Source organism: Periplaneta americana, chromosome 16 (assembly GCF_040183065.1).
Source record: "Periplaneta americana isolate PAMFEO1 chromosome 16, P.americana_PAMFEO1_priV1, whole genome shotgun sequence".
Classification (NCBI taxonomy): domain Eukaryota; kingdom Metazoa; phylum Arthropoda; class Insecta; order Blattodea; family Blattidae; genus Periplaneta; species Periplaneta americana.
Genome location: NC_091132.1, coordinates 168,631,655 through 168,659,395, shown reverse-complemented (window position 1 = coordinate 168,659,395; position 27,741 = coordinate 168,631,655). Strand labels below are relative to the sequence as shown.

Sequence of the window (27,741 nt, the reverse complement as noted above, 5' to 3'; positions counted from 1 at the left end):
CAGCTTTAAGAAAAAGTTGTAAAATTACTTCCTTCGACCCAAACCATCTTCACTGCTTGTAGTAAGCATATCCATGGACGTTCACAACACCGTATCGTGGCACATAGAACGTGAATCACCAGAAATACAATTTTGAAAAAAAGAAAAAGGCACTTACGTTTTGTCAGTTGCACCCTTCAATATTCGACACTTGTAGACAAACTATTAAATGAACTATATAAAATAGGTACGATTTCTACAAATAATTGCGGGTAATGAAATATACAAATTGTTCTCCAATTTAATTACTTAATTATTTCAACCACAGTAGCATAACAAAATGTCACGTTGTTAACAATGGTGATCGGAAAATCTTACTAGAGAATCAAAACAGAAATGTTACGAAAAAAATAATGAATACATATTTACTTTGATGGAAGGGGAAAACAACAGGAGGTGCAGAAATTTCGGGTGGAATGATTTTAACTTTGCTGGCACACGGTTGAACAAAAAGTTTCACAGTCGTTACATTTTAACTTTGTGCAAATTTTCGTGCTTGCTGAAACTCGTGGAATACGTAAAACTCTTACCACACACCTCGCACACAAATGGTTTCCCAGAATTGTGTACGCGAGAATGAGATTTCAATTTAGACGCATGCGAAAAACATTTTTTGCATATATCGCATTTGTAAGCTTTCCCCACTTGATGCTTACGTAAATGCAGTTTGAAGACTCTTAGAACAGAGAAACACTTCCCACAAAGTTCGCAGACGTGAGGCTTCTGACCCGAGTGAGTAACTAAATGCTCCCTCAAACTTATCGAGTGCAGAAAACATTTGCCGCAGACGTCGCATTTGAATTGTCTGTCCGCGGAATGTTGACGTAGGTGCAACTTCAGATAGGAGGAACGGGAAAACACTTTTCCGCAGACATGGCATTTGAAAGGCTTCTCACCGGTGTGGATGCGTGCATGAGCGTTCAAACTGCCTAAAAGCAAGAAATTCTTACCGCAAACATCGCAACTGTGTGGTTTGACTCCCGTGTGTCGTCGGACATGAAGCTTCAAATCTCGAGCATAGTTAAAGCATTTCCCACATTCATCACATTTAAACACTTTCTCCCCAGTGTGCAGGTATTTATGCTCCTTCAGTAGCCACGCACCTGAGAAAGATTTCCCACAACAGTCGCACATGTAAGGACTTGATTTGGAGTGACAAAATTCGTGCCTTTTTAAACTCGGAAGTTGAGAAAAACATTTTCCACACTCATTACACTTAAAAGGTCTCTCGCCGGTGTGCAGCCGTTTATGTGTATCGAAACTCGAAAAATAAGAGAAACTCTTTCCGCAATCAACGCATTCGAAGGGTTTGAATCCGGTGTGCAAGCGTTCGTGTTCCTTGAAGGAACCGGCATGCGAGAAGCATTTTCCACAGTCGTTGCACTTATACGGTTTTTCTCCAGTGTGTATACGTGCATGTGTCTTCAGGCTCCAATTGGTGGACAAGACTTTCCCACAAAGATCGCACTTGAACGACTTCGACCGCGTGTGAATGACTTCATGCCCTTCCAAGGAACAGGCATGCGAAAAGGATTTCCCACAAGCGTTGCATTTGAAAGGTTTTTCGCCGGTATGTGTGCGTGAATGTGACTTCAGGCTCCAAGAGTTGGACAACACTTTTCCACAAACTTCGCATTTGAAGGACTTCAGCCCGGCGTGCACTTGCTCATGTTCCTTCAAAGTAAATGAATGCGAAAAGCTTTTTTCACAGGTGTTGCATTTAAAACGTTTCTGTCCACTGTGTGTGCGTGAATGTCTCTTGAGACTCCAGGCTCTTGGAAAGACCTTTCCACAAACGTCGCATTTGAAAGACTTCAATCTGGTGCTAACTGCAGTGCTGGAAAGAAATGGTGTGGCTCATCTGTACAACTATTCTGCTAAGCAATGTCAAATAAACAATACAGCAGAAACCCGATTATCCGAGCGCTGTTTTATCCGGGTCAAATCTGTTAGGCTGGGATCACGATGAACGTGAACCTTCGAAGTACCTAATTTCTCACGTCTTCTATTCTGTAGGTGAATTCATGACATTCAATAACGCTTCATGAAATTGATACTAAAACTTTGTGTTGTACTAGCAGACTAAATAGTAAATCTCGTCTGTATATATTTAATCTAGACTGTGACTATAAATTAAGACTTTATAATAGTATTAAGTTTTTTGACTTGTTCCATATTCTAGCTGTGAAACAATGTATGAATATCATGGAATGTTAATAAATAGAACACACACACAAGCTACCTTTTTTCCGGTAAGCACGTTTATTAGTAGATTGTTGTCAATGTGAAAGCATTGTGTTGTAAGCAATGGCATATATACGACTGAGGAACGTATCATTAGGTGTGGGTTCACAAAAAACAACGAACTGGTGAAACATACGAAGAAATCAGAGAAAACTTCCTTCATGCTTTAATAAAGCAGCTCCGAGTGAAGCCAATCTCCGAAAACTGGAAAAGAAGATTTTCTCGATATACTCTGTATTAGATGCAAAATGCAGTGGAACACCTAAAAAATATGTCGACGATGTCAATGACCGTCTGAGTGAATCACAGGAACGTTCACCAATGAAATCAACAAGGAGCGATCGGCAGAAATGCAGATTTTGGCAGTTGGATGAAAAATGCAGGTTATCGTGCATATAAGCCCGCCTTCATAAACGAATTAAGTAAAGTGACCATGTATACGCGGCATGACGTATGTGAAAATTTACTTTAAGCATACTGGTTGTACGCATATCAAAATGTTAGACGTTTGACAATACACCCACGTAAGTTTTCCATCCACTAATATTGCTGAGTTCAATAAATAACGTTTTTAATTAGCTTGTGGCATTTCACTATTTCATAAACTAACATATAACATATCCGCTCCTGACTTGTTTCCCACTTTGTAGTAATTTGGAGGCTAGAGGCAGGACATTACAGTGCAACAGTATCCACCAGTCCAAAGCAAACTCAATGATGGAAGGGAACTGTCTTCAGCTGTGCATGCGCCTGGACCAAAATCATCAACATTAGAGAAATTCAATGCAGCTGTATTGGTACACCAGACAGAGGGTGGGTTAAGAGAACAAAATGCCATAGGAACACAATGACCATCTTACGTCACATTAAGTTAATTAAAAAAAAAATTCTTGATAAACTTGTAGCAACTGTTCCTCAAAAGCAATGCATTAAATGATAAGTGCTATGCTCACCTTCCTGTTATGACTCCATCCTTCTCAGTAGCCTCTTTCAAATTTGTCTGTTCCTTCTCTGTGCGCTCGATACAGAAGCCTTCCTGAAACGGAAATATTATATAGTCGAATAAGATAAAAATATCTGAAGCGCAATAAACGCTATTAGGAACATCTTTAAACCTTCAAAGACAACAGACTTCAGGATCCAATCCTTGATGTTGAATATGGCAGCTGTTGCATTGATGCCAATCTATACTAATAATAAATCTGTACCGAAATTTTTCTGGTAATTTTCGATTTTCCAAACATAATTGGTCCTAACATATATAATTAACCGCCCTGAAACCGAAAATCGCATTTTTGAAATTTTTGTTTGTATGTCTGTCTGTCTGGATGTTTGTTACCTTTCCACGTGATAATGGCTGAACCGATTTATATGAAAATTGGAATATAAATTAAGTTCGTTGTAACTTAGATTTTAGGCTATATGGCATTCAAAATACATTATTTAAAAGGGAGGTTATAAGGGGGCTTGAATTAAATAAACCGAAATATCTCGCTTATTATTGATTTTCATGAAAAATGTTACATAACAAAAGTTTCTTTAAAAATAATTTCCCATAAGTTTTACTCTATACAAAACTTTGATAGGACTGATATTTAATGAAATAAATCAGTTTTAAAATTACAATAACAACGCCATCTAAGGCGCTGCACTGAAATAAAAACAAATGACTTCGTCTATGAGAGGCCTTGGACAACAACAATCGAAAAGCTATGAAACAAAGCATACAGAGAATGTTTCTGTGTTTGTGTGAAGTAATATCGGAAGCTAATTAATTGTTTAATTATTATTTCACCATTGGAAAGTGTAGTTTCTCTAGAATGACATAATTCTACACTGTAATTACAGTAACTTCTGAAACATATAGCAAGTAATATAAAGTATACACATTAAAACTAAATGATATGTCAATCTTCATTAAACTATGGTTGCATGTAATAGCAATAAATTAAGAAACATGTTAAAGGAATTGTCATTGCACCAAATGATTGCTCTCGGGACCAAAATGATCGCATACGATTTATCCTTCTATCAAACACGAATGTTCCCTGGATCAAAAGTCCTATTTTAATTATGTAATTACTTTATATTTATTTCTAACGGGTGCAGCGGAGCGCACGGGTACGGCTAGTGTAAAATATAAATCATCACAATCAAAATTTCTACTCACCTCAGATTCCTCTCCCAACACACGACATGTAATCAGGACTGGATTTTCTTCACACTTCACGTCTGATGTGAGATTGTAGCTGGTGTCCTCAAACTCGACCTTCATCTGAAACACGTAAAAAAGCTCTCATTTTGTGGGAAGTACAGAATTACCTGACGAAAAATGACCTCAAGGAAAAAACTACGCACAAAAAATATTGCACTCACCTCTGATTCACACTTCAGCCCACGAATTGTATCTGGCACTGGAAGTTTTTCATCATTCACTTCTGCTGTGAGATCACGGCTGCAATCCACACTTTCCAATTTTATCTGAAAAAAGATTGACTGAACACTATACTTCGAGTAAAATAATATTTATTGATACATTTAACATTCTCCATTAAAATACTTCACGCAATGCAACCTGTTGATATATTAGCCTTTAACAACACAACAGGCTATATACTAGATCGGACTATCTGCTTTGAATTGAATACAACTCAACCGGGAGATGTCAACAATGAGAAGAATCAAGTTTATGGTCCTACTGTTCCTTATTATTTACATATGTATAGGTTACAAATTGTTGAAATTATTGGGTTATTAGTGGTGCTAGAGCCACAATTACAAAGCAAATTATCAATTTCTGCAAAGAGTTCAATCTTGAATCCTCTTTGGCCAAGACTGTTTCTTTAATAGCTCTAAAATATTCAATCTATCTTCTGAGAAAACACATATATAAAGTAAATTAATAACACAACAATAATAATTATATTTCTCATGAAAACTTTTCATAAAATTGTACGTACTTACTAATACTTGTATATTTGGTATACTTTGTCCTTCAGGGCAACCTCTATTTTAGGGGAAGTTTTTATTAATTATATTAAACGTACAAAAGCGATGGTTGCACTATTCTGTTTCAGAAGGTATAAAGTTTCTTTGTTTTGTTTTACTATTGACTGAATTTCGTTTTTTTATAGTGTATCATTATTGTAATATTAGGGCCCATAATACAATTTTCTAGTGGAAGTAAAAAGTACAATTGATTTTGTTCAGTGATTTTTGTTGGCAATTCAACGTACCATGACTATAGCACCAGAACATCAAACAATGCATATCTACTTGAGTTACCAGTATCCCACACATGCTACAATTTATTTATATTATATTAAACTTCCACAAAACATAAAAGAATTTAATAGAATTAAATTCACGGAAAAGCTAAAGGACATTCAATTCACACACATGTCATTTTGCAGAAATTATATACAAATTTAAAGTTTTAGTAATGAACGATTCTCTCCTTATTCGTACCGCCTTTGTCCTTTTTGTTTCAGGTTCCCAGTAAAATCGATGACGTAGGAGAAGAATTAGAGACAGCCCACAAGAAAACAACAAATAGATACGTTTGCTTTGTTCTGAAGAAAATATCGGGTTATACATACAGTTTAGATATAATTTGTTTTGTATTATGTGTAACATGCAATTATTACTTAGTACCGACGATGCCACGAATAACTGTAATTACTACAGCAAAGGAAAATCTAATGTAATATAATTACGAACATAATATAGGGTAGACTAGGGTAATTGTAAACATTTTTCACTGATTTCAAATATATTTCAACATTACACATCCTCAGTATCGGTAAGCATGACAAAGAAAGATTGTGTTATTTTTTAATTTTTCTTTTCCCTGAAAATGGGTTTAAAATAATGAGGTTGACTTTTTTTCATCTTTTAATTGCTAGTTTACATTTACCCCTTTGAGAGGGTGGGGGGAATTGTAAACACCAATTTTCGCAAGAGCTATGAGACACTGAATATTTTTTCTTCTGTTTCAGAAGAAAGAGCTGTACTCCTCCCAACTCAAATTTTGGTCACTGGTACATTTCCTCCCTTTAACTTATGATATATGACGGATATAGGAACTCAGTACCTCTCCTGAGCTTCACGATAACTGTAGTTACTATTTTTCACATCTGTGACAACCCTCTCTAAATCCTCTACAGTGTAGTCGGGTGGGGACTCTTTCTAATATAATTTCTTACCATTTTGATTACTGAGAAGTACGAAATGCAACCATATTAAAACATGTTTACAATTACCCCCAAGCAATTAAAACCATGGGGCAAATGTAAACACGTCATAATTTAATGAACTGAGGTTATGGGAGATCTCAAAACCATTGTAATAAATGTTAACTACTATACTTTATTCATAAAAACAACATATTCTTTATAAAATAGCACTGTACGTTTACTTACAATGCCAAAAATGAAGGTGACGCAAAATTCTTTCTCAACTTTTTTTGTAGACTCTTACAAAACATTCGTTCACAACTAAGCCGTTACTCCTATTTGGAGTCAAACTGCTTTGTAGGTTAGCCAACATGTTAATTTAAATATTCCTCGAATTAAATTTTTTTTTATTTACAGTTTTGTATTTCTCACAGCATTTGTTTACGATTACTCCCTGTTTACATTTATCCTGGTCTACCCTAAATACTAATAAAACGCTTCCAGTTAACCTCTGATAAACATTCCATTTCCACGTAAGTGTCAGCATTTCTGTCTACAGCCAACAAGCCGTCTTCTACTTCTTTCTTCAAATATATCTCCTCACAGGTTTGAGACAGAAATTCACATTTTTTCACATCTGTATCGCAGTTTTCCTCCATCGCCAATGGATCCACTTCCGGTTTAGACATGTTCGCATCCATGACTTCATGAGGTTGAGGTGGAAACCTGGATGTAATCACACAATACGAGCTGATCGGAACTGCAAACTTCTGAAGGAATATAACATTCATATAGGAACGGATGTCTGACAAATGAGGAAATGTGAGAAGAGAAAATGCTATACTTAATATATATCGCGTGACTCATGGATACAAACAAGCTCTGAGTGCCATTGGCAAGCCAGTCTGCGCTCAAGCGGTAGCTCAGTAGCTTTAGGCCTGCTGGACAATTACAATGGCTTTTCTATAGCAAGCGACACTGAAACTTGCAACTTCAATTTTCCTAAGTTCTCTGGTGCGCGAATCTGTGACATGTTAGATCAGATTAGCTTAGTTTAGGCTTTTCGTAAGTCTAGTACATACGAATCTGTCACAAGTCAGTTTAGATTTTTGGTAATTATGCCGTGTATAAGTACACGAATGTGTGACAGGCTTTTTTATATGCCTTGCATATACTAAGTGAAGTGAAATGCGCGTTTCGTGTTATATTTTGAAGTGTTCTAAAACTTCATTTCGCGTGTTAAATAATCGCTTTTAGGTTATCTACACCGATCAATTCTTTCCAATTTTTATCTATTTTCTAATATGTTTTCAAGTCAACTGATAACCTACATTAATTCTTCACATTCCAAACCATTTCCATTCTGATTAGACCATTTGCTCACATTTTTTCGTCATAAAACCTTCAATATCGCGTGCTCTAGAAACCCCAGATATTTTATAGACATCCTACACTACGCTTTTAAGTAATATATATTTCGAAATTATAGTGGACCAGATAATTAGGCTCTATCGTTGCGTCAGGAGTCTGCAATTCTTACAAAAACATGGAACGGACAGTCCAGGAGGCTGACATTTAAGGAGTTCATCATTTTTATCACCAATAAGACTTATATGAAATATTAAAACAATAATTTGAGGCAGAAAATAGGTATAAGCCTACAGCATAAAATGGTGCAATTTTTTAAACTTTTTTTTTAAGTTATTTTCCGCGGGACTGGTGTTGGACGTCAAATTAACAACGTTTGAAAGATTCGCCCTACAGATAACGAAGAATGCCGAAAATATCATTTCTCGTTATATCAAATCTACTAGAACATAAGGAGTATGTTTACTGTTAAATTTGTTTTGCTTGTCTGGCACGAAACAATAAAATTAACGTAGTGCGGATGTAGAGAGTGCAAAACCGAATGATTTCATTCCAAAAATGATATATGGTCACAGATGAAAATATTTTAAGCTAAATTTTAAACGTGAAACAAATTGCAACGTGGTAAGGTTAACAGTATGTGCCTAATGTAAATAAAAAGAGTCGGAAGAGAAAGGCCAAGTGTAAATGTAAACATACTTCTATTTTAAATGTTGTGCTCCTGAAATTAATATAGTTAAGATAATCTAGTCAAGATTTACGTGATTCTTTAAAGTACTTTGCATATTAAAACATAAAAAAGAAAAAAAGTTATAATAAAATGTAGGCCTACTATATCTCGTACTTACTGGAGATCACTGACGAAACAGTATATCTACATAATGTTAAAATAATTTCAATTCAATGCACACGAAAATTCATTTGCAGTGTCAGGTCACAGTCCCCATGATAATAACCCAACTTTCTTTGTTCTTTTGTCTTTCCTGGTGTCTTGGATTATACACACAATTCAATAATTGGAAATTGGTTCTTTTTACAAGCACATTGTAGGGCAAAAGTTGAGTTTTGTGCCGCTATTGATGTATGCGCCACTAGAATTTATAGTTGGCTATGATCACTGGGAGAGCTGCATGCCCACCTGATCCACCCCAAATACATACATACCTTAATTAGCTGATCGAAAATACTTCTGGGGGATAGCATCCTAGATAGAGAATACCATACATAAAATTATAATAATAATAATAATAATAATAATAATAATAATAATAATAATAATAATATCCATGAGCAGGGTTAAGATAAGATGTGTAATTCCTAAGTCATTGATTGTTGTCAGCTTGCCGGTGATGATAATACATCAATATTATTTTATTTGCTTACTTTATACTGTACTTTATAAAGTATAGGCATATTAAAACAATTATATGTTGTGAAGGGGTGGAGATAGAAGTTATCCCTGGCAAGGATGTTCATATGAATTTATGAGAGGGGGATAACTTTCCAACAGGGGGAAATCCCCCCACTCCCCGTTAATTCGCACCCTGATATGCAATTTGTTGTGCGTGAATTAAGATAACCCTTAAACTGCAGCTACACGGTTCAATTTTCCATGCGCGTACACATGCAATCTGGGAAGAATATTGAAAGAATCAAGTTTTAAACGCATGTCCAATTAAGATGCATGAAGATTAAGTTAAAGATGAAGATGATGAATGCGAAAGTTGGAGATGAAGATGATGAATTCGATAGTTGAAGATGTATGTATGTATTTTATTTCGTCCTAATGATCATACAGGATGATGTTGGACACGTCAAATTAATACTAAAAACAGTTCTAAAACTAATACACAATTACAAAATAATGCTAATATATAACATGGTGTATTATACTGACAAATGATTGAGCACTACCACTAAAATTGTCAAATCTTCGCACAATAAACCTAGAATTAATAATTATCTATGAAACCCTTATCATTTACTATTAATAAATATATACATACAACTTAACATTTAATAACTGTAAATACTAACATTCAAGATATTCTTGTACTGAATAAAAACAACCATCCATAAGAAATTTCATTAATTCTTTTTTGAATTTAACATCAGCATTTAAGTGTTTAATTGACCCGGGTAATTTATTATAAAGAAGTCTGCTGTTGTAGGAAAGACTTTTTTCAAAAAGAGAACTTTTGTGTCCAAACAGGTGCAAATTAGACCTTCTTCTCGTATAGTGATTGTGAATTTATTCATTTCTGGTAAATTTTTGAAGTTGTTTATGGACGCAAATCAAAATCTCGTATATATAAATGCATGGTACAGTGAGAATGTTTAGATAACGATTAATGTGAAAGTTGGAAAAGAGAAAAGTAATTGAAAAAGAAAGAAAATGTGAATGCGAAAGTTCATTGTGTCTACATGGCGCGCTGTTTTGAACGTCATTTTCACTACTTATATATATATATATATATATATATATATATAAATTAATATTAAATATCATTTTATTTTTATTTTATTGGATTATTTTACGACGCTGTATCATCTAGGTTATTTAGCATCTGAATGATATGAAGGTGATAATGCCGGTGAAATGAGTCCGGGGTCCAGCACCGAAAGTTACCCAGCATTTGCTCGTATTGGGTTGAGGGAAAACCCCGAAAAAACCTCAACCAGGTAACTTGCCCCGACCGGGATTCCAACCCGGGCCACCTGGTTTCGCGGCCAGACGCGCTGACCGTTACTCCACAGGTGTGGACTTAAATATCAATCTTGCACTCATTGCTTGAATGCGTAAAATTGAAAGAAAAGTTGAACTATGTAGATGCACCTTTATTGGTTAATTTTACCTTCTGTTATGCCTTGGATAAACGACCAATATGTCCACAAGAAATTTCTAATGTTTTCAACAGTTTTTACTTTCAAAATCACCGGAACCTCAGCTCTAATTTAACCCCTAACTTGTCGCATAATATTCACACCTAATCCAACCTAAGCTTTCAAATAATACTAAGCCTACACACCTAATTTAATCCAGTCTAATCTAATCTGACCTCTCGCATGATAATACATACCTATTGTAACCTAATCTAACCTCTCACAAATACCAAACACCTAATCTATTTTGTGTCCGCCGGGTAATCTCTGTAGTAGCACGTATGCCTCCAGACTACCCGACCTGGGACCGATTCCCGGCGAGGTCACATATTGTCGTGTAAAATTTCTATCCCGAGACTACGAGATATGGCGGTGCACAACTTCTAATCACTAGATTGTGCACCAATATGCCTGGGTTAAATCCCAAATCCCTCCGCAGTGTATATGAAGGGAAGGCATATGTCACTGTTGATAGTGATTCATCCGTCGGATGGGGACGTTAAGCCTGGCGGCCCCCTTAGTGCTATTCGACAGGGGTAGGCTATCATCCTCACCCATTCTCAACACTACACTTACACATACACTCACCTTAGTATACGTCATAACTCTTCTCAGATACACATCATGCAGAGTGTAGCCCTCCGACGTGGTGCGCAATTTCAAAATCGGAAACAATCCTGCCATCTGTAAGTAATATGCGGGACTGAAATCACACAAGTGAAGTAAGTAGGCATTACATCCATACTTAATGACTACACATACATACACATACATACATTTTGTGTGGAAGTTGCCTTTCCTGTTACGTGGAGTCGGGAGACATAAAGTGAATAAAGCCATTACTTATTGAATACACTACTATAACTCGAATTTACTTCAAAGAATACCTTTATCGTGTATGGCATAGGTTCAGCATCAACGAGAAGAATCACGTGAAGAGGACAGCTCTTACACAGCTCTATGTCACATACTGTTGGGAACAGGGCATATTTCATATGTGGGTTAGTTGCAGAATTTGTATAACAAATGATGTCCCTCAATTCTTACCCTTCCCATTATTGCATTTATAACGATAGAGTTATAAATTCCTAACAGTGAGTAGTTCCAATGCTAATGTAGTAAACGTCACAAGAATTATTTCCTTCATGTGAAATGTTAAATGTTATGTTTTATTTAACGGCTCGCAACTGCCGAGGTTGTATCAGCGTCGCCGGATGTGCCGGAATTTTGTCTCGCAGGAGCTCTTTTACATGCCAGTAAATCTACTGACATGAGCCTGTCGCATTTAAGCACACTTAAATGCCATCGACCTGGCCCGGGATCGAACCCGCATCCTTGGGCATAGAAGGCCAGCGCTATACCAATTTGCCAACCAGTCCTTCATGTGAAGGATTTCACGAGAATAAAATAAAATTATACTGACAGCTAAAATGCAGTGTCCATATTGGTTAAGTTTTTAAAATGGAGCAAGATTATGTCCAGGTAAAGATTTGTTTAATAATGTAATTGAGAAAAAAAATTAAAGAAACATTTGGTATTATCAAAACTTCTCCATTTACGTCTGAGTTTATATTTCCTTAAATATGATTGCATATTTACTTTAGTCCAGGAAGTCAGTCAGGTCTGTTACACCATTCTGTTCCTATGGATACACAGTTGAAAAAGAAATCCCTCAGATGTCAACACAAGCCAGAATGATGCACAAAAAGCCATCTTGATTTTACTGCTATGTCCACCCATTTTGATTTGGCGAGTTTGTGTGTCATACTCTTGCTTTGTGTTTTAGTCTATGCGTGCATTTTTATTCTGTCAGATCTGTTTGTGTTGTGTTTTCCACAAATAACAACATATAAAATCAAGATCAAGAGGACATAATAGTACACGTGTGCAGTAGTTAAGTTGCTATTTTGAAGATTTTTAAGCAAAAAAAATTTTAGGTTAGAGCACATGTTTGTTTGCTTTGTCATGTCTGTTACCTGTCAGATCTGTGACTCCATGTCACGTCTGTTACATCATTCAAAACAGTGCCTTAATTTTTTATAATTATCTATCATTAAAGAAAGTAAGGCTGAAATATCTTCCTCTTAAGAGCAATGTACTAAGATAATTGTTACTGAAAGAAAGGTTTTTCTGTTAGTTACTGAACAAGTTATTGTTTTTATATTAGGTAACAGAGCTGATATGAAGTTAGTTCTGTTACTATTCTAATACCTATGCACGGTTTAAAAAATATCTGATATAAAAAAATAAAGGAATTCTACTTCTATGAAAGATCCATTGTCTTGTCCTATAATACACCTGACATTTAGTCTTGCCATCAAAGATTCACTGATACTTGGAGAGAATGCTGTAGAGTGTACAGTGGCTGATTACTATGGAAGAGACATTGCACTATATTAATACATGCAGAATATGCACTAAATAGTACTTTAATTTTGACGTTCTCAATCGTCCATTTGTTATACAAATTTTGCAAATAACACAAAGTTTTTTGTTCAGAATCACCAATATTATCACCCCTCACACCATGTATCTTTCCTCCCGACTCACCCTGTATAAAATACTTTTAACATTTGCTCGCATGTTGATAATAAGAAAATATATTTTCGTTACATTAGAATTCACATTTTAATTTTTGTACAAATTTTCACGTCATCTGAGAGTCGTCGAAAACGTAAAACTCTTCCGACACAATTCGCACACAAATGGTTTCGTAAGACTGTGTACGTGAGAACGACATTTCAAACCAGTCGGCTGCGAAAAACATCATTTGCAAATATCGCAGTATATTAAAGTATCCCCTTGTGTACTTGCGTAAAGGGAGTTTAAGGATTCTTAAAGGGACTTACAAAATTTGTGCCTTTTTAAACTCCTCGAATGAGAAAAACATGTTCCACACGAATGGCATTTAAACGGTTTCTCTCCAGTGTGCACCCGTTTGTGTATGTTGAAACTCCACCAGTAAGAGAAGGACTTCCCACAATCGTCAATCCGGTGCGCAAGCGTTCGTGTTCTTTCAAGGAAGTTGAATGGGAAAAGCACTTTTCACACTCGTTGCATGTAAATGGTTTCTCTCCAGTGTGCGTCCGCGAATGCCTCTTTAGATTCCAAGAACTGGAAAAGGATTTGTCACAAACGTCGCATTTGTAAGGCTGTTGTTTGTGGTTGATCAACGTACCAGATTCTGTAAAACATTTCCCACAAGTGTAGCATTTAAAAGGTTTCTCTCCCGTGTGTGTTCGTGAATGCACCTTGAAACTCCAAGCGTTCGACAAGATCTTTCCACAAACATTGCATTTGAAAGGCTTCAATCCAGTGTGATCACTGCTAACTGCAATGCTGAAATCAAATAGCGTGGCGTGTTTGTAAAATTCATATATTATACTATTAAATTATCACATCTTTAAGAAGACAAAATTCCACACCTGTGGAGTAACGGTCAGCGCGTCTGGCCGCGAAACCAGGTGGCCCGGGTTCGAATCCCGGTCGGGGCAAGTTACCTGGTTGAGGTTTTTTCCGGGGTTTTCCCTCAACCCAATACGAACAAATGCTGGGTAACTTTCGGTGCTGGACCCCGGACTCATTTCACCGGCATTATCACCTTCATTTCATTCAGACGCTAAATAACCTGAGATGTTGATACAGCGTCGTAAAATAACCCAATAAAATAAATAAAAAAAAAAAAAAAGAAGACAAAATCAGTGAAGAAGAAAAGGAAGATCATGTTGTGATAGCTATTATACTAAGAAGATTTTAATAGAGAAGCATAGAGAGGTTATTATCAAAACACATTTAGTATTTATTTATTTCGTAAAAGCATTCTATAAAGTTAATAAAAATAAACTTTTAGAGATTTTATGCCATGATAATGAACCGCATCAAATCATTTCTTCCATTTATAAAATTCATAACTATGAGCATATGCTGGGTAACTTTCGGTATTGGAACCCGGACACATTTCACCGGCATTATCACCTTCATCTCATTCTGACGTTAAATAACCTAAGATGTTGATAAAGCGTCGTAAAAATAACTCACTAATTCATATCAGCAAAATGAAATTACCACAAGAACTGAACGCAGAACTACTAAGTGGACTTACATAAACCAAGGTGTGGTTTTTTCCATCGTCTATTTATCTATTTATCATATACATTTCGAGACGAAGTCATCAAGCCAGAATTCAAATTAACCGAAACACGTTTCTCAAAACATTACAGTATGCCGACGATCAGCTCTTATCGCTAAAACGGAAGATGTTCTACATAAATCTGTTTATAATCTACAAATATATGCTTCACATTTCAATATGGAAATCTCAACAGAGAAAAAAAAATCATGGCACTTTTACGACAAGATTCAATTCCAAATAAAATCAAGAATAGCTTGTTAATAAGTCCTAGGAAAAAATTCCTTACTAATAATCACTACATACGTTGTGTATAACAGTACAACTGTTACATAGCTACGTCATAGTTTCATTACTTCATTACGAAAGGTAATAGAATAACTGAAGCTCTCTATTGCATCTGATAATATGTGCTACTGTATCATGCTAAGTATCGATATTAAACTGGGCATGATCGATTACCACGCTATATTTTGGTCAAAGGGTGCAGTTACACCAATATAATTCTTATTATTCTGTGCTCTTTGATTTGTTCTTCTGTGGTTACGAGGCAATCATCATCATATTCATAAGATGACAATCGATACAAACAGCTGTTAGAGAGTAGGCCATATTTGTCTCTATATACAACGCTTAAACAAGGGGTTTCGTGTATATAACTACTGCAAAGCAATTCCCATGTATAATTACAGCCTGTTTATATACAAAAATGTGTCTAAGGTAGTAGATGAAACTGAGGTGTGCTACACCTATTCTCTGAATATGCAACTGACAGATGGAAGATAACAAATTTCGATGGACTAATTATTGAAACTCTGGCTTCGGTCCTACCACAACTCCTCTATTGATCGACTACTGCATGAATTTGAACCAATATCATCATCATGAAAGAAATTTAAGAAAGCTACATACATTGGTAAGCCAAAGAGAAGATGGGTTAATTGCCCACACTGTCAAAGGAGCAGCAACATAATGTCTATTTCATACTGAATTACTTGTCAAGACAGTGTTCATAAACTTCTAGCAATTGGTCCTCTGAAGTACAAACCTTCCACAGATTTACTGATCAATGTCCTCCACCATTTCAAGAAGCAATGAATGAAACGATAATTGTGGAGCTAGACATTATGCTCACCTTCCAGTTAAGACTTCATTCTGCCCGGAAGCTTCTTTCAGATTTATCTCTTCTTTCTTTGTGTGCTCATTACAAAATCCTTCCTGAAAGGAAAAGATGTCAACGTCGAATAACGGAGAAACACTCGAAAAGCGGAATAAAACAAATCCAACTGGCCACATTCACGATTTTCAAGAATGTGTTCCTTGAAACTTTTATCAGCTTGCACAACAAATCTGTAGCCTGTTTCATAAAAGGCAGGGTAATTACGGCGGCAGCTTACACTGGTAAATTTTAAATTTCTACCACGTAAAATTTCTTGTTTATAAAACTTTTCTTACTGCAGTAAAAAGTCTACTGCGGTAAACTGTGACAGTCACATGTTATTTTCTTAAAAGAGAGTAAAATGGCTATTCTGTAACATTTACGATACTATCGATTATATAACAGTGTTTTGTTTCATTATTTTTGCGTAACAATAAGGATGATGACTCGCAGTACAAGCACAAAAACCGTGAAACAAATCTCATTTCTGCGCAAAAGCACTTCAGAACAAAGAGTTCTTATTTTATGGAAAATGTAATAACAGAATCTGGCGTCCATCATTGTTCCATTCTAGTGTACAAACTGATATTTCTAAGAATTATGGCACCATTAACACTGTCAGGCCAATTTACGTCGCAAAAATAAAATATATAATGATGCCCACAGATTAACTTCATGTTTATTGAATATTTCTCACAGCAATCAACATACATGGCGTCATGGTCCCTCGGAATATCAATTTTTATTAATGTTCCATCAAATAAGTCGCACACTAGTGGCATGCCATCTCTTAAAAAACTGTTTAACTATGTCATTTAAATAACCAAGCCATTTAACAAGATGACGAATATGGGTGTTATTTATTTCAGTGGCAATCATTCGAATAATAAGACAGAGTTGCTCCTTTGGTGATAAATGTGATAATGAATGGTTTCATTTAGTGGTGAAGTAAGAAGGACTCAGTACTTTACAATACGGTACCTGGATTTCCAGGATTGTTCTGGATTTTAATGGTGTCTCATGCGTCCTGCATTGAGTTAAATTTATCCCGAAATGAATGAGTGAGTGAGTGTGTGACGGAATAAGTGAATGAATGAATGAATGAATAAATGAATAAATAAATAAATAAATAAAGAAGTAAAAAAGTAAGCAAGTAAATAAATAAAAATATAAATAAATAAAGATATAAAAAGTAAACAAGTAAATAAAAATATAAATAAATAAAGAAGTAAAAAGTAAACATGTAAGTAAATAAAAATATAAATAAATAAAGAAGTAAAAAGTAAACAAGTAAGTAAATAAATAGAGAAATAAAAAAGTAAACAAGTAAATAAAAATATAAATAAATAAAGAAGTAACAAGTAAACAAGTAAATAAATAAAAATATAAATAAATAAAGAAGTAACAAGTAAACAAGTAAATAAATAAAGAAGTGAAAAAGTAAACAAGTAAATAAATAAAAATATAAATAAATAAAGAAGTAAAAAGTAAACAAGTAAATAAATAAAAATATAAATATATAAAGAAGTAAAAAGTAAACAAGTAAATAAATAAAGAAGTAAAAAGCAAACAAGTAAATAAATAAAAATATAAATAAATAAAGAAGTAAAAAGTAAACAAGTAAATAAATAAAAATATAAATATATAAAGAAGTAAAAAGTAAACAAGTAAATAAATAAAAATATAAATAAATAAAGAAGTAAAAAGTAAACAAGTAAATAAATAAAAATATAAATAAATAAAGAAGTAAAAAGTAAACAAGTAAATAAATAAAAATATAAAAATATAAAGAATTAAAAAGTAAACAAGTAAATAAATAAAAATATAAATAAATAAAGAAGTAAAAAGTAAACAAGTAAATAAATAAAAATATAAATATATAAAGAAGTAAAAAGTAAACAAGTAAATAAATAAAGAAGTAAAAAGTAAACAAGTAAATAAATAAAAATATAAATAAATAAAGAAGTAAAAAGTAAACAAGTAAATAAATAAAAATATAAATATATAAAGAAGTAAAAAGTAAACAAGTAAATAAATAAAAATATAAATAAATAAAGAAGTAAAAAGTAAACAAGTAAATAAATAAATAAATAAATAAATAAATAAATAAAACACAATTTTTTTCTTATTTTCATAAAATTATTTTTAGAATTCTTTATCCATTTTTTCAAGGCCCTGTCCAACCTATGTTTAACGTCGTCAACACCGCATTCTATCAGGCTGTATAGAAGTTAAAATGTTAATATTATATGTAGTATGTATTAGTTACCATACTGTAACTTTATTCTTTACTCTCTTTGGAAATTGATTTATTGTTGACAGGATTTAAACACTCTCATGCATTTCTCTGTACAGATCGGACTATAATATAACAAAATTTTTCGAGATTCTGTAAATAATTCAAAGGAATTTCATAATCTAGCAAACAATGTAACAGAATTAAAAGTTCAATGTCCTAAGTAATTAGGTGAAACACATAAAACAAATAAAATCAGTTATGTACATCGCTGACTGAATCACTGCACATTAAGATACGAATGCAACATCATCACCTGTCCTGGATTCCTGATGCGAGAATCTGGGAACCCTGGTCACTAGTTAAAATATAACTAGGAAACAGGTAGAAGTGGTAAATGTTCAATCTGGTGTCAATTTCCACTGAAACCAAATGAGTAGAACGACCAAAGGAATGCTAGCAGGAACATCATTATAACAGACTGCAGGATATCATGGCAGCAGTTGCATTGCATAAACTGATGGCGATGTAAAATATAAACAATCGCAATCAGAAGTTCTACTCACCTCAGATTCTGCTTTCAACACATGAAATGTAATTGGGACTGGACTTTCTTCATACTTCACGTTTGATGTGAGATTATAGCTGGAGTCGTCAAACTCCATCTTCATCTGAAACACATCATGAAAGGCGAAGACATTTTGTGGAAAGTAGAAAACTGCATGACGCAAAATAATCGGAAAAAGATTCTGCACAAAACAAAAACTGCGCTTACCTCTGATTCACACTTCGCCTCACGAACTGGACTATTCTCATCTTTCACTTCTGCTGTTAGATTGTGTGTAGAAGAATCTACACTCTCTGATTTTATCTGAAAAAAAAATCTGACTGAACACTATTCTTCGAATAAAATAATACTCAATGACACATTTATTTAACATTCGTGATTAGATTATTTGATGTAGTAAACCCGACAATCAGTGTCTGTGTGCTGGATATCGCCAGCAACATGACAAGGATGTCAAAACGGTCTGAAATGAGGATGACGATCACACTTAAGAACCAGAATACAAATAACTTTATCAGCAGGGAAATAAAAAACAGACAGCTACCTCAAGAGGCAGATTTGAAAAGTTTTTAAGAAAGGTCATATATGGTCAAAAGATATGATCAAAGTTGGCTGGAACTTCAGTCCTACCAACCTGAACATAAAGAACTATTTCACACAGTTGTATTATATGATGCGATGAAAACAGTAACTTCACATACAACTCAGCATACTGCAGGATAATAATTATATGATCGTAATAAAAGTGTAATAGTGATATAAAACATGCACACGATATTGCACCTAAATAAAATTGGTCTAGCTCGCCTTGCCTGATTAACATCTCAAAATGTGCCAAACTAACAGGTTACAAAATGACTATCGCAACATCTATAACATGCTGTGTTCAAGAAAGGGTTGTCAGTAATGAAGTAAAACAAACAGCCCCGCCAATCGGGATGTAATGGATATTATATTTTTCAGTGGCGAAGCTACATTCATGCAACTGGGTATTCTAAAGTTCATTCCTTATATATATATTGGTAGATAAACTCCAGTCGGTTGTCGATGATGTGTTCTTTGAAGATGTCATGCCTGAAGAGACTGTTTAACAAACACTTCTCAATAGCCAGAGTACTCAAATTGCTCAGTCTAGAATCTGACATGGAGTTCCTTAAAAATGTCTTAACTCTCTTCAGTGCACTCATACTCCGTTCACTCGACGCAGTAGATACAGGGAAGGTGAGAATCAATCTTATGAGCAACACTGTTTCTTGACAGATTTTTTCTAGGCCATTGTTAAAAAAATATTTCAGCAACAAATCTGCAGGCAAATGCTTTGTTTGGTCAGAATAAACGTTTGTGATCCATGTTTTTAAACTCACAAACATGCACTGGAATACCGCTCTCACTTCACCACCGCGTCGTTATTTAAAGACGCTGCTGCTAACCAATAGTCATGCTCCTGCGTCGAAATGTGTCATTAGAAAAAGTTCGTTTCCACGTAGTATTCTTTACCAACCGTTAAATATATTTTCAATTTCACATTCGTTCTAGTAGTTAATATAATTCGAATTCTATACTATAAGTGTATTCGTAGTACCGAAATACCGAACCCACAGGTGACTATTTGAATAAAAACGTAAGTGGATAATGGATGATACATGATAATAATGAACACATCTGCACTTTACGGAAATAGACCGACGAAAAATGAGTACTGCCCTATTATTTCTCACACACTGACAGACTGCAGCGTTGCCAACCGTGGCCGAATTCAGTAAACGCATCTTTTAGCTACGTAGTCTCCTAGATCATATATATATAGTATATATGATCTAGGGTAGTCTAATGGCAAAATGTAGCCCAATGAGATTCGATCGAATGACTATTTGTGAATACTCAATTTTATGTGTAAACACGTTCTTCTATCAAATTTTATTTTCTCACATTCTAATAGCCATAAGAAGTTTCTCGCTTCCGCAAAAAAATTACGAAAACATAACAGAAAATTTAAAGTAGGACTGAATTCCGGACACAGCGACCATTATTTATGGCAAGGAAAGCTTTGGTATTTTCAGTTTTCTTTTCCTGTTATGTGAATAGCGTCCATTGTTTAACCATCAATTCTTGGATTCATGAATTCGCCGACACCTGACAGTGTCCTTATTGGGAGTCGCCTATGCAACAAAAATGAACTGGCCCTAAATTAATGAATGACATTTCCAACACACCCGCCTTCCAACATTGTAACTATAGCACAGGTCGTGGATTCTGTTTATTACTCTCTGAATGTGTGTGGCTTCATTTTGGTATTTGTAGCTGAATTTCGGGAAGTTTGCAGCAGAAGCAGACTCTGAGATTGATGCTGCTGAGTCTAGGCTCTTCACAGAGCTATCTAACATTAGTGACGTATGCAAGCACTCCGCTTGGCGCATGCGCATATGCTTTCTCTAGCTGCTGCCGTGAGCCTGGTTTGAAGCAGTATCAGCGAGTAGCCACAATGTAGTTACGTGCTGGTTCCGCGCCGAGGAGCTGGCGTCAATCCTTCCGTAACTAGACCGAAAACTAGAGATTTCATTTACCTATACCAATGAAAACAGGAAAATATAAATGCGCTTATTTCTTCAAAATCCAACGGGTAATCTAAGGCTCACAGATTACCCTTCAGCTTCGCCCCTGATATTTTTACTTGTATGAAATGATATATTAACCAACAAAGAAAAAAAAAAATCTTGTTTTCTGCAATTATTTGGTTTAAGTCAATAAATATACATACAAGCAGTTGAACTATAAACTTTCATGTGAAAGTTTTAAATCCGCTCGAAAATTTAATACTGTAACAAATATTATAATTACAGCCCATATGTTTAGCAAAACGCCATTTTTACCGGGTGGAAGTAAATCATCATTTGCATAGATATAAATGTGATTTGGGGTAAATCAAAGTGATAGGGCCAATTTTTATCTTCCTATTTTATCTTTTTAAGGAGTTTTTAACTAATAAATGCTTTTTTTGTACTTTTAAAGCAATATTTTTTTATCATTTGCAATTTTCTAATTAATTGTAATGTAATGTGTATGAAATTTAAATATTTGAAACAACGATAACTCTATTAACAATAGTAAATAAAAGTAATTTATTTTGGTGCTTAATCTGCTAATAATCGTGCTTTAATACTATTGGGGTAATATGAATAATGATCGAAAATCCAGTTACAAATATAATATTGTCATGTCTTCACATTATTAGCAATCAGTTTTATAATTTTAAATATTAAGCTCGTTCTCATAGAAGTTCCACGTATTATTTCCAATTGTTTACTTTCATATTTTTAAATCTTACTGTTAGAATTTGTGCTACACGTGTTTATTATTGCAGGAGAAAGAATTTGAGTGAGGAACAGTCAGTTATTGTCGGGTGACAGAAGGTATAACATCGGTTGGCTAGAATGCCTAAATTCAGTAAACCATTGAAAAGTAAACTTCATGCTTACATTAGTGAATTTGGTGCCCATGTGTTTTCAACTATTGGAACTGTTTTGTTATGTAAAGTTTGTGAAAAGACAGTTAATCACGAAAAAAAAGTCTTTTATAAGTCAACATGTATCACATACGAAGTAAATATGTGAGTTATGTTGATATAATTGAAATTTATGCTAAAATATGTTATACCTTTTAAAATTTATAATGCCTTTTTTTAGTTTTTATTGCCTTTTTTGCTTGCCAATTTTAACTGTTATAAATACCTAAACATCCCGGCACTAATTATAATTATTGGGAACAAGTTTAAAAGTTTTGCAGAAAAACTAAAAATTAAGTGATTTATGACTTCTCCTTACTATAACGGATGTTACAAGCAATTTAGTAATAACGTTTTAAATTGTTTTGCGGCAGTATGTTACACACAGGGTGGAAGTGATAACCTTGCAGATTTACCAGAACAAATAGCTCACGTTATATGTAATAGAAAACATAATATCATATTGGGGGAAAATTCATACTTTTTTCAGAAAAAAATGTTTTTTCCCAAATATTTAACAATCTCTTATTCGCTAAGTATTGCGAGTAGAATCGTGATTCTCGTCCATAACGATAGAAAATCTATCGATTTCGTATTTCAATAGCGTGGACGGTTTTCGTGTAAATTTAATTTTAAAAACCTCTAAATTCAAACCATTGCACGAAGCGAATGCATGGCAACATCTTGGCAGCTTATGTATGGAGACTCACCGAGTTCGTCGACCTCTTACATCTGTATACAAGTAAAGTGTTTTAGCGACGATGTTGCCAGACTGCTGAACTTCAAACTTCATTTTCTAATTAACTGTGCATTTAATTATAAAACGTAATACAGGTTTTCTATTCACTTACGTGTACCCTTATCATCTCTTTCAGTCTACAAGATTATTTCACTTCCACGTTGTATATCTTACTGAAAATTAAATTTAAGTAATAAATAATATTCTCATACATTTAACTTCAGATTAAATACCAGTATGAAATAGAATTATAACTGGCAAGAGAGAAATGCAAAGAAAAATGGTTAATATAATATATTTTGGGTTGGAATTTTATTGTATCAGTATAATGTATGACCCAAGGACGTTACATAGCATGACCCATAGCTTTGTTCTAAAGAATATATCGCGTTACACATGGAATTAAAATATTGTTTGTTTTGTATTATGTCGTGTAAGTAATTATCCGTGTGTACTGATGATGACCTGAATACTTGTAAAAACTGTGGCTGAAAAAATCTACTCTAACTAGCAATATACTATAAAAAGTTTCCATTAACCTGTGATAAAGACTCCTTTCCCACGTAAGTGTCAGCACTTCTATATAAAGCCAACAAGTCATCTTCTACTTCTTTCTTCACATACATTTCGTGATTGTGATAAGCTTGAGCCAGAAATTCGCATTTTTTCACGTCTGTATCATTATTTTCCTCCATCGCCAACAGATCGTCTTCTGATTTAACCTTGTTCGCGTCTATGACTTCATGAAGTTGAGATGGAAACCTGAATGTAATCAAAGAATACGAGTTGATCAGAACTGCAAACTTCTGCTGGTATATACTCGTAACACTGATAAAGTAATGGATGTCTGACACGAGAAGATGGCCAAAGAGAAAATGCGGCACGGCACAGTTATCCCAAGACTCATGCACACAAGAAAGTGCTTGGTCCCACGGCATTAATTTCACATTGCTTTGATATTAGTCTCTTAAATAATAGCCTAATCAAGCTTAAGGCCCGTTACACATTTGAAGAGATCTCACTAGCGAGAAAAGTGTAACGACAAAAGATTCAAACAGACTTCCACACACTGGAAGACATTCTCATTCGATGCAAATACCTCGAGCAAGTTTCTCGCTGGAATCGGGAGTTCAGCCAATTTTCTTGACACATTTATACTATTATGACGATTGAATATAGAAAAAGATTAAGAAGTAATATCACAGGTAGCAGTGAATGTATTGTATTGTTTTACTGATAATGAGGAAAGATGGCTGATATTAAATGGAATGAGAAACTTATCGAACTTGCACAATGTCACCCATATTTATATGATACATGGGATGAAAACTATATAAAAACACAAAACTTAAAGAAGAAATCAGGAGACAGATATCAGATGATCTGAAAATAAGTAGGCCCATATTTTATTTTGATGAGCTTTAATAGTAATAATTATAACATTTGAAATTGTATCTATATGTCTTAAAAGTTTACATAATTTTAATCAGAATATACCATATCATGAATTGCAAAAAACTGAGGTCTATTCAACCTGAATAACTCCCAAACGTATAATCCAAATCCTAAATCAGTAACCGAAACTCGTTATCTTCGTGAGAAACAATGCGATTTCTTGTCCAGATTTTTCTGGCTTTAAGTTTAGACCTACTTTTTGTTTTCATTAACAAAATATATTCATATAACTCCAATTCGTCATAATCTGAAGATTCAGATTCAATATAGTGGTGTTCGTACATCATTATTTGTAATGTACGGCATACTGTACATAACCTGTACTACTTTTCCCAACGAGTGATTACTACAAAAGAAAAATACTCCTTGTATGAAGGCGGTGCATAGATGACCTTAAAGACAACTCGGTATAGTGCGTGTAGGAAGGTTCCTCGTCTCTATCTCGCTAGCGAGATCTCTTCAAGTTTGTAACGGGTCATAAACAGATGTGTCGTGACGACTGTACAATATCGAAGTATAATGTACTGTATATACGAACATGTTTTAGGCAGCCTAAATTTTAAACGCTAAACCAAGATGTTATAGGATTTGCAGTATGTACCAAATGTAAATAAAAAGAGGCGGAAAAGAAAGACGAAAAGGGTAAATTCAAACATGCTTCTATTTAAATGTGGTGCTCCTCAAAATTAATATAGCTAAGGGAATATAGTTTACCTTTACCTGATCCTTTAAAGTACTTTGCGCATTAAACCACTGAAGTGTTATAAAATGTACTTAATTGCGGTACTTTACGGACGAAACTCTACCTGTATATCTATGTTCAAATAATTTCAATTCAAAGTACGTTATACTGCACATGACAGATCCCTTGCAGTGTCAGGTCACAGTCCCCACGATACAACCCTAGCCATACTTTGTCTAATTTTCTCTTTCCCGGCTTCCTGGATTATGCTCGCAATTTAAATAATGGCAGGCCATCATGTGTATTATCCTCGCATTAAGGGTTGCTTTTTCTGCCTTTCATGGTCATTAGAGTCATCACCTATGATTGTAGGCAAGGGCTCTCCCTGTTTATATCTCCTAAAGGGAGGGTATTTTACAAAACAATGGCTGTACCTACATTGCTGTACAGTTTCGAAACATGGGTATTTACACAGAAATCTGAAATGAGATTTCTGAGAATTACACAAAGATGGACAAGACTAGATCAACTACGAAATCAAGAAATAAGAAACCAACTAAACATCTATGTCATAAAAGATAAAATAAAAGAATACCGTGACAAAGTGGATACAACATACAGTATACTGGACCCAACTGTTAGATTTGAGATGAGTCAGACCCAACCATCTGAGGTCAACAAAGAGAAACAACAAATTTATGAGCCTACTATTCCGTGTTTTCGAGAAAAATATCAGATGGAAGGCACCTGGGAAGTACATGGTTTAATGACCTGAGCGAGGGGCACCATCTCCCACGATCAACTGTAAACACTATCAAAACATTTGGAATCCATGGCATCATTCCAAAAATAATTACTTCTAGCATTAAAGGGTCTGTGGCAATTCTGAAAAATTATTTATACGGAATATCATAATCCCCCCCTTTCTATCCGTTAGTGTGTGATTGTTACAATATATGTAAAAATTTATTATTTCTTAAATTTAAGCTCCTATTTCAATTTGACTCATCTATTTACTGTAGTCATTATTATTCTTATATGTGTGTTATTCTGTGTTTTTGGCAACCCAGGATTCCTGGGCAGACTATTTCTTGGAAATAAATTATATATATATGGAATGTCAGATACAAGACTCACTTTGTTAGCCTTTGAATTAGAGTTGCCACCATTTTTTGAAGAAAATACGGGAGACTAAGGAATCGGCAGAATTTCACATAGAAAATTGCCAAATTATTCAGTTCAATTATATAAAAAAAAAACAAAAAAAAAAAAAACGTTATTTTACACTTTCACAGTTAAGCTTATTTCGAGACAGGTTTTTCCTCGCGTAAGTTAACTCTCTCTCTGTGTCAGCATTACTATCTTGTAAGCTTAGAGCAAAACTCACCAGTTTTTCCAAATTTCCAATAAGTTATTAACATTTTCTTTATTTTATCCTGGTCAACATTGAAACCCAAACCTGCAAGCATTTACCTTTTATAGAGACTGCACATTTAATGCATTTCTATAAAAACAAAATTCGTCATGTAAGTCATCTTCATTCACGGAAAAATTAATTCAAATAAAGCTTCTACATATAAAAAATAAGGGAGGAAAATGCCCGAAGATGAGAAAAGTAAGGGAGCCGGGATCCTACTGAAAATTACTGCAAATACGGGAGATACTGGGAAACACGGGAGGGTTGGCAACCCTACTTTGAAAACAAACCAATGGGAGCGAAAGATATTGGTAGACTCGAAAAGCGTTGGCGAGATCAGTTGTGAAGTCTGAATGGGCTAATGCCTAATCCATGAAGTGGAGAAGAAGGTGATTTAAATAATATGAACTATATCCGGGATGCAATACTATGAAAAAGACCATCTCCTGGACTTCTTGCAAGTTATGTTGGTAATTAAATTAGTAAAAAATGATGGGAACTGATTAGGCCTACACTGGACTAGAAACACAACGTTGACCAAGCTGAGCTCAGAGTGATGAACACACTTACACATTGTGTGATGTTCCCGTTATTATATTGCATTCGTCCTCTGCAACGAGTTAGAAGTTTCTAGCTCGTTGGTCCTCTGATTGAGGTTATGGCTGATATGTACATCTATTGTCAGGCAGTACATCTCACTTGACGATGTGTCAGAGGAAGAACAATTGTTTGTATGCATCTGAAGTCTGACTAGAGTAATATGTAGCTAGTGTGCGATGTATGCAATGGAGGGGGAATGGAACTGGCCACCCTACCCCATTATCTCCTGGCCTAGTTGCCTTATAAGTGGTGTCGTCTTGGTATTACTTGTAGGGTTGAGACCTGTCTTCGGACAGTTGACTAAAAAACAACATATTAAATTGTAGGGCAAAAATTGACATTTTTGTGCTGGTATTGATGTTTTCGCCACTAGCAAACAATCCTAAAAACACCTTCAAAATCGCTAGGATTTAACGCAGGCGCTCATTTACCGCAACGGATTTGATTGGCACGTTCGGATTTTTATTTTTTGCATTATTATGGTGTGGAGTAGTTGAAATTGGATGTGATCACCAGGAGAGCTGTATGCTTATCCAGCCCACCCT

The 27,741-nt window shown here is 34.7% G+C and overlaps 1 protein-coding gene across 11 annotated transcripts in view; it reads right to left on the bottom strand.

Moving 5' to 3' along the window:
• LOC138691844 (zinc finger protein 791-like) overlaps positions 1-25,384 on the bottom strand; it is a 30,170-nt gene extending 4,786 nt beyond the window's left edge. The window contains exons 1-10 of one of the 11 annotated variants that reach the window (XM_069814356.1): positions 25,304-25,384; positions 23,582-23,804; positions 19,009-19,104; positions 18,800-18,904; positions 15,974-16,056; positions 11,298-11,412; positions 4,660-4,764; positions 4,454-4,558; positions 3,237-3,319; positions 299-1,876 (exon numbers count right to left, since the gene is read on the bottom strand). In XM_069814356.1, coding sequence (XP_069670457.1) covers positions 505-1,876; positions 3,237-3,319; positions 4,454-4,558; positions 4,660-4,764; positions 11,298-11,412; positions 15,974-16,056; positions 18,800-18,904; positions 19,009-19,104; positions 23,582-23,737 — 2,220 coding nt within the window. In that variant the 5' untranslated portion in view covers positions 23,738-23,804; positions 25,304-25,384 and the 3' untranslated portion in view covers positions 299-504. Of the gene's footprint in view, positions 1-298; positions 1,877-2,105; positions 3,034-3,236; positions 3,320-4,453; positions 4,559-4,659; positions 4,765-6,967; positions 7,185-8,674; positions 8,982-11,297; positions 11,413-13,329; positions 14,049-15,973; positions 16,057-18,799; positions 18,905-19,008; positions 19,105-23,581; positions 23,805-25,211 lie in introns of those variants that run through there. The other 10 variants (XM_069814357.1, XM_069814355.1, XM_069814364.1 and 7 more) reach the window with 10 other exon arrangements.
• Between the last annotated feature and the right edge of the window lie 2,357 nt (positions 25,385-27,741).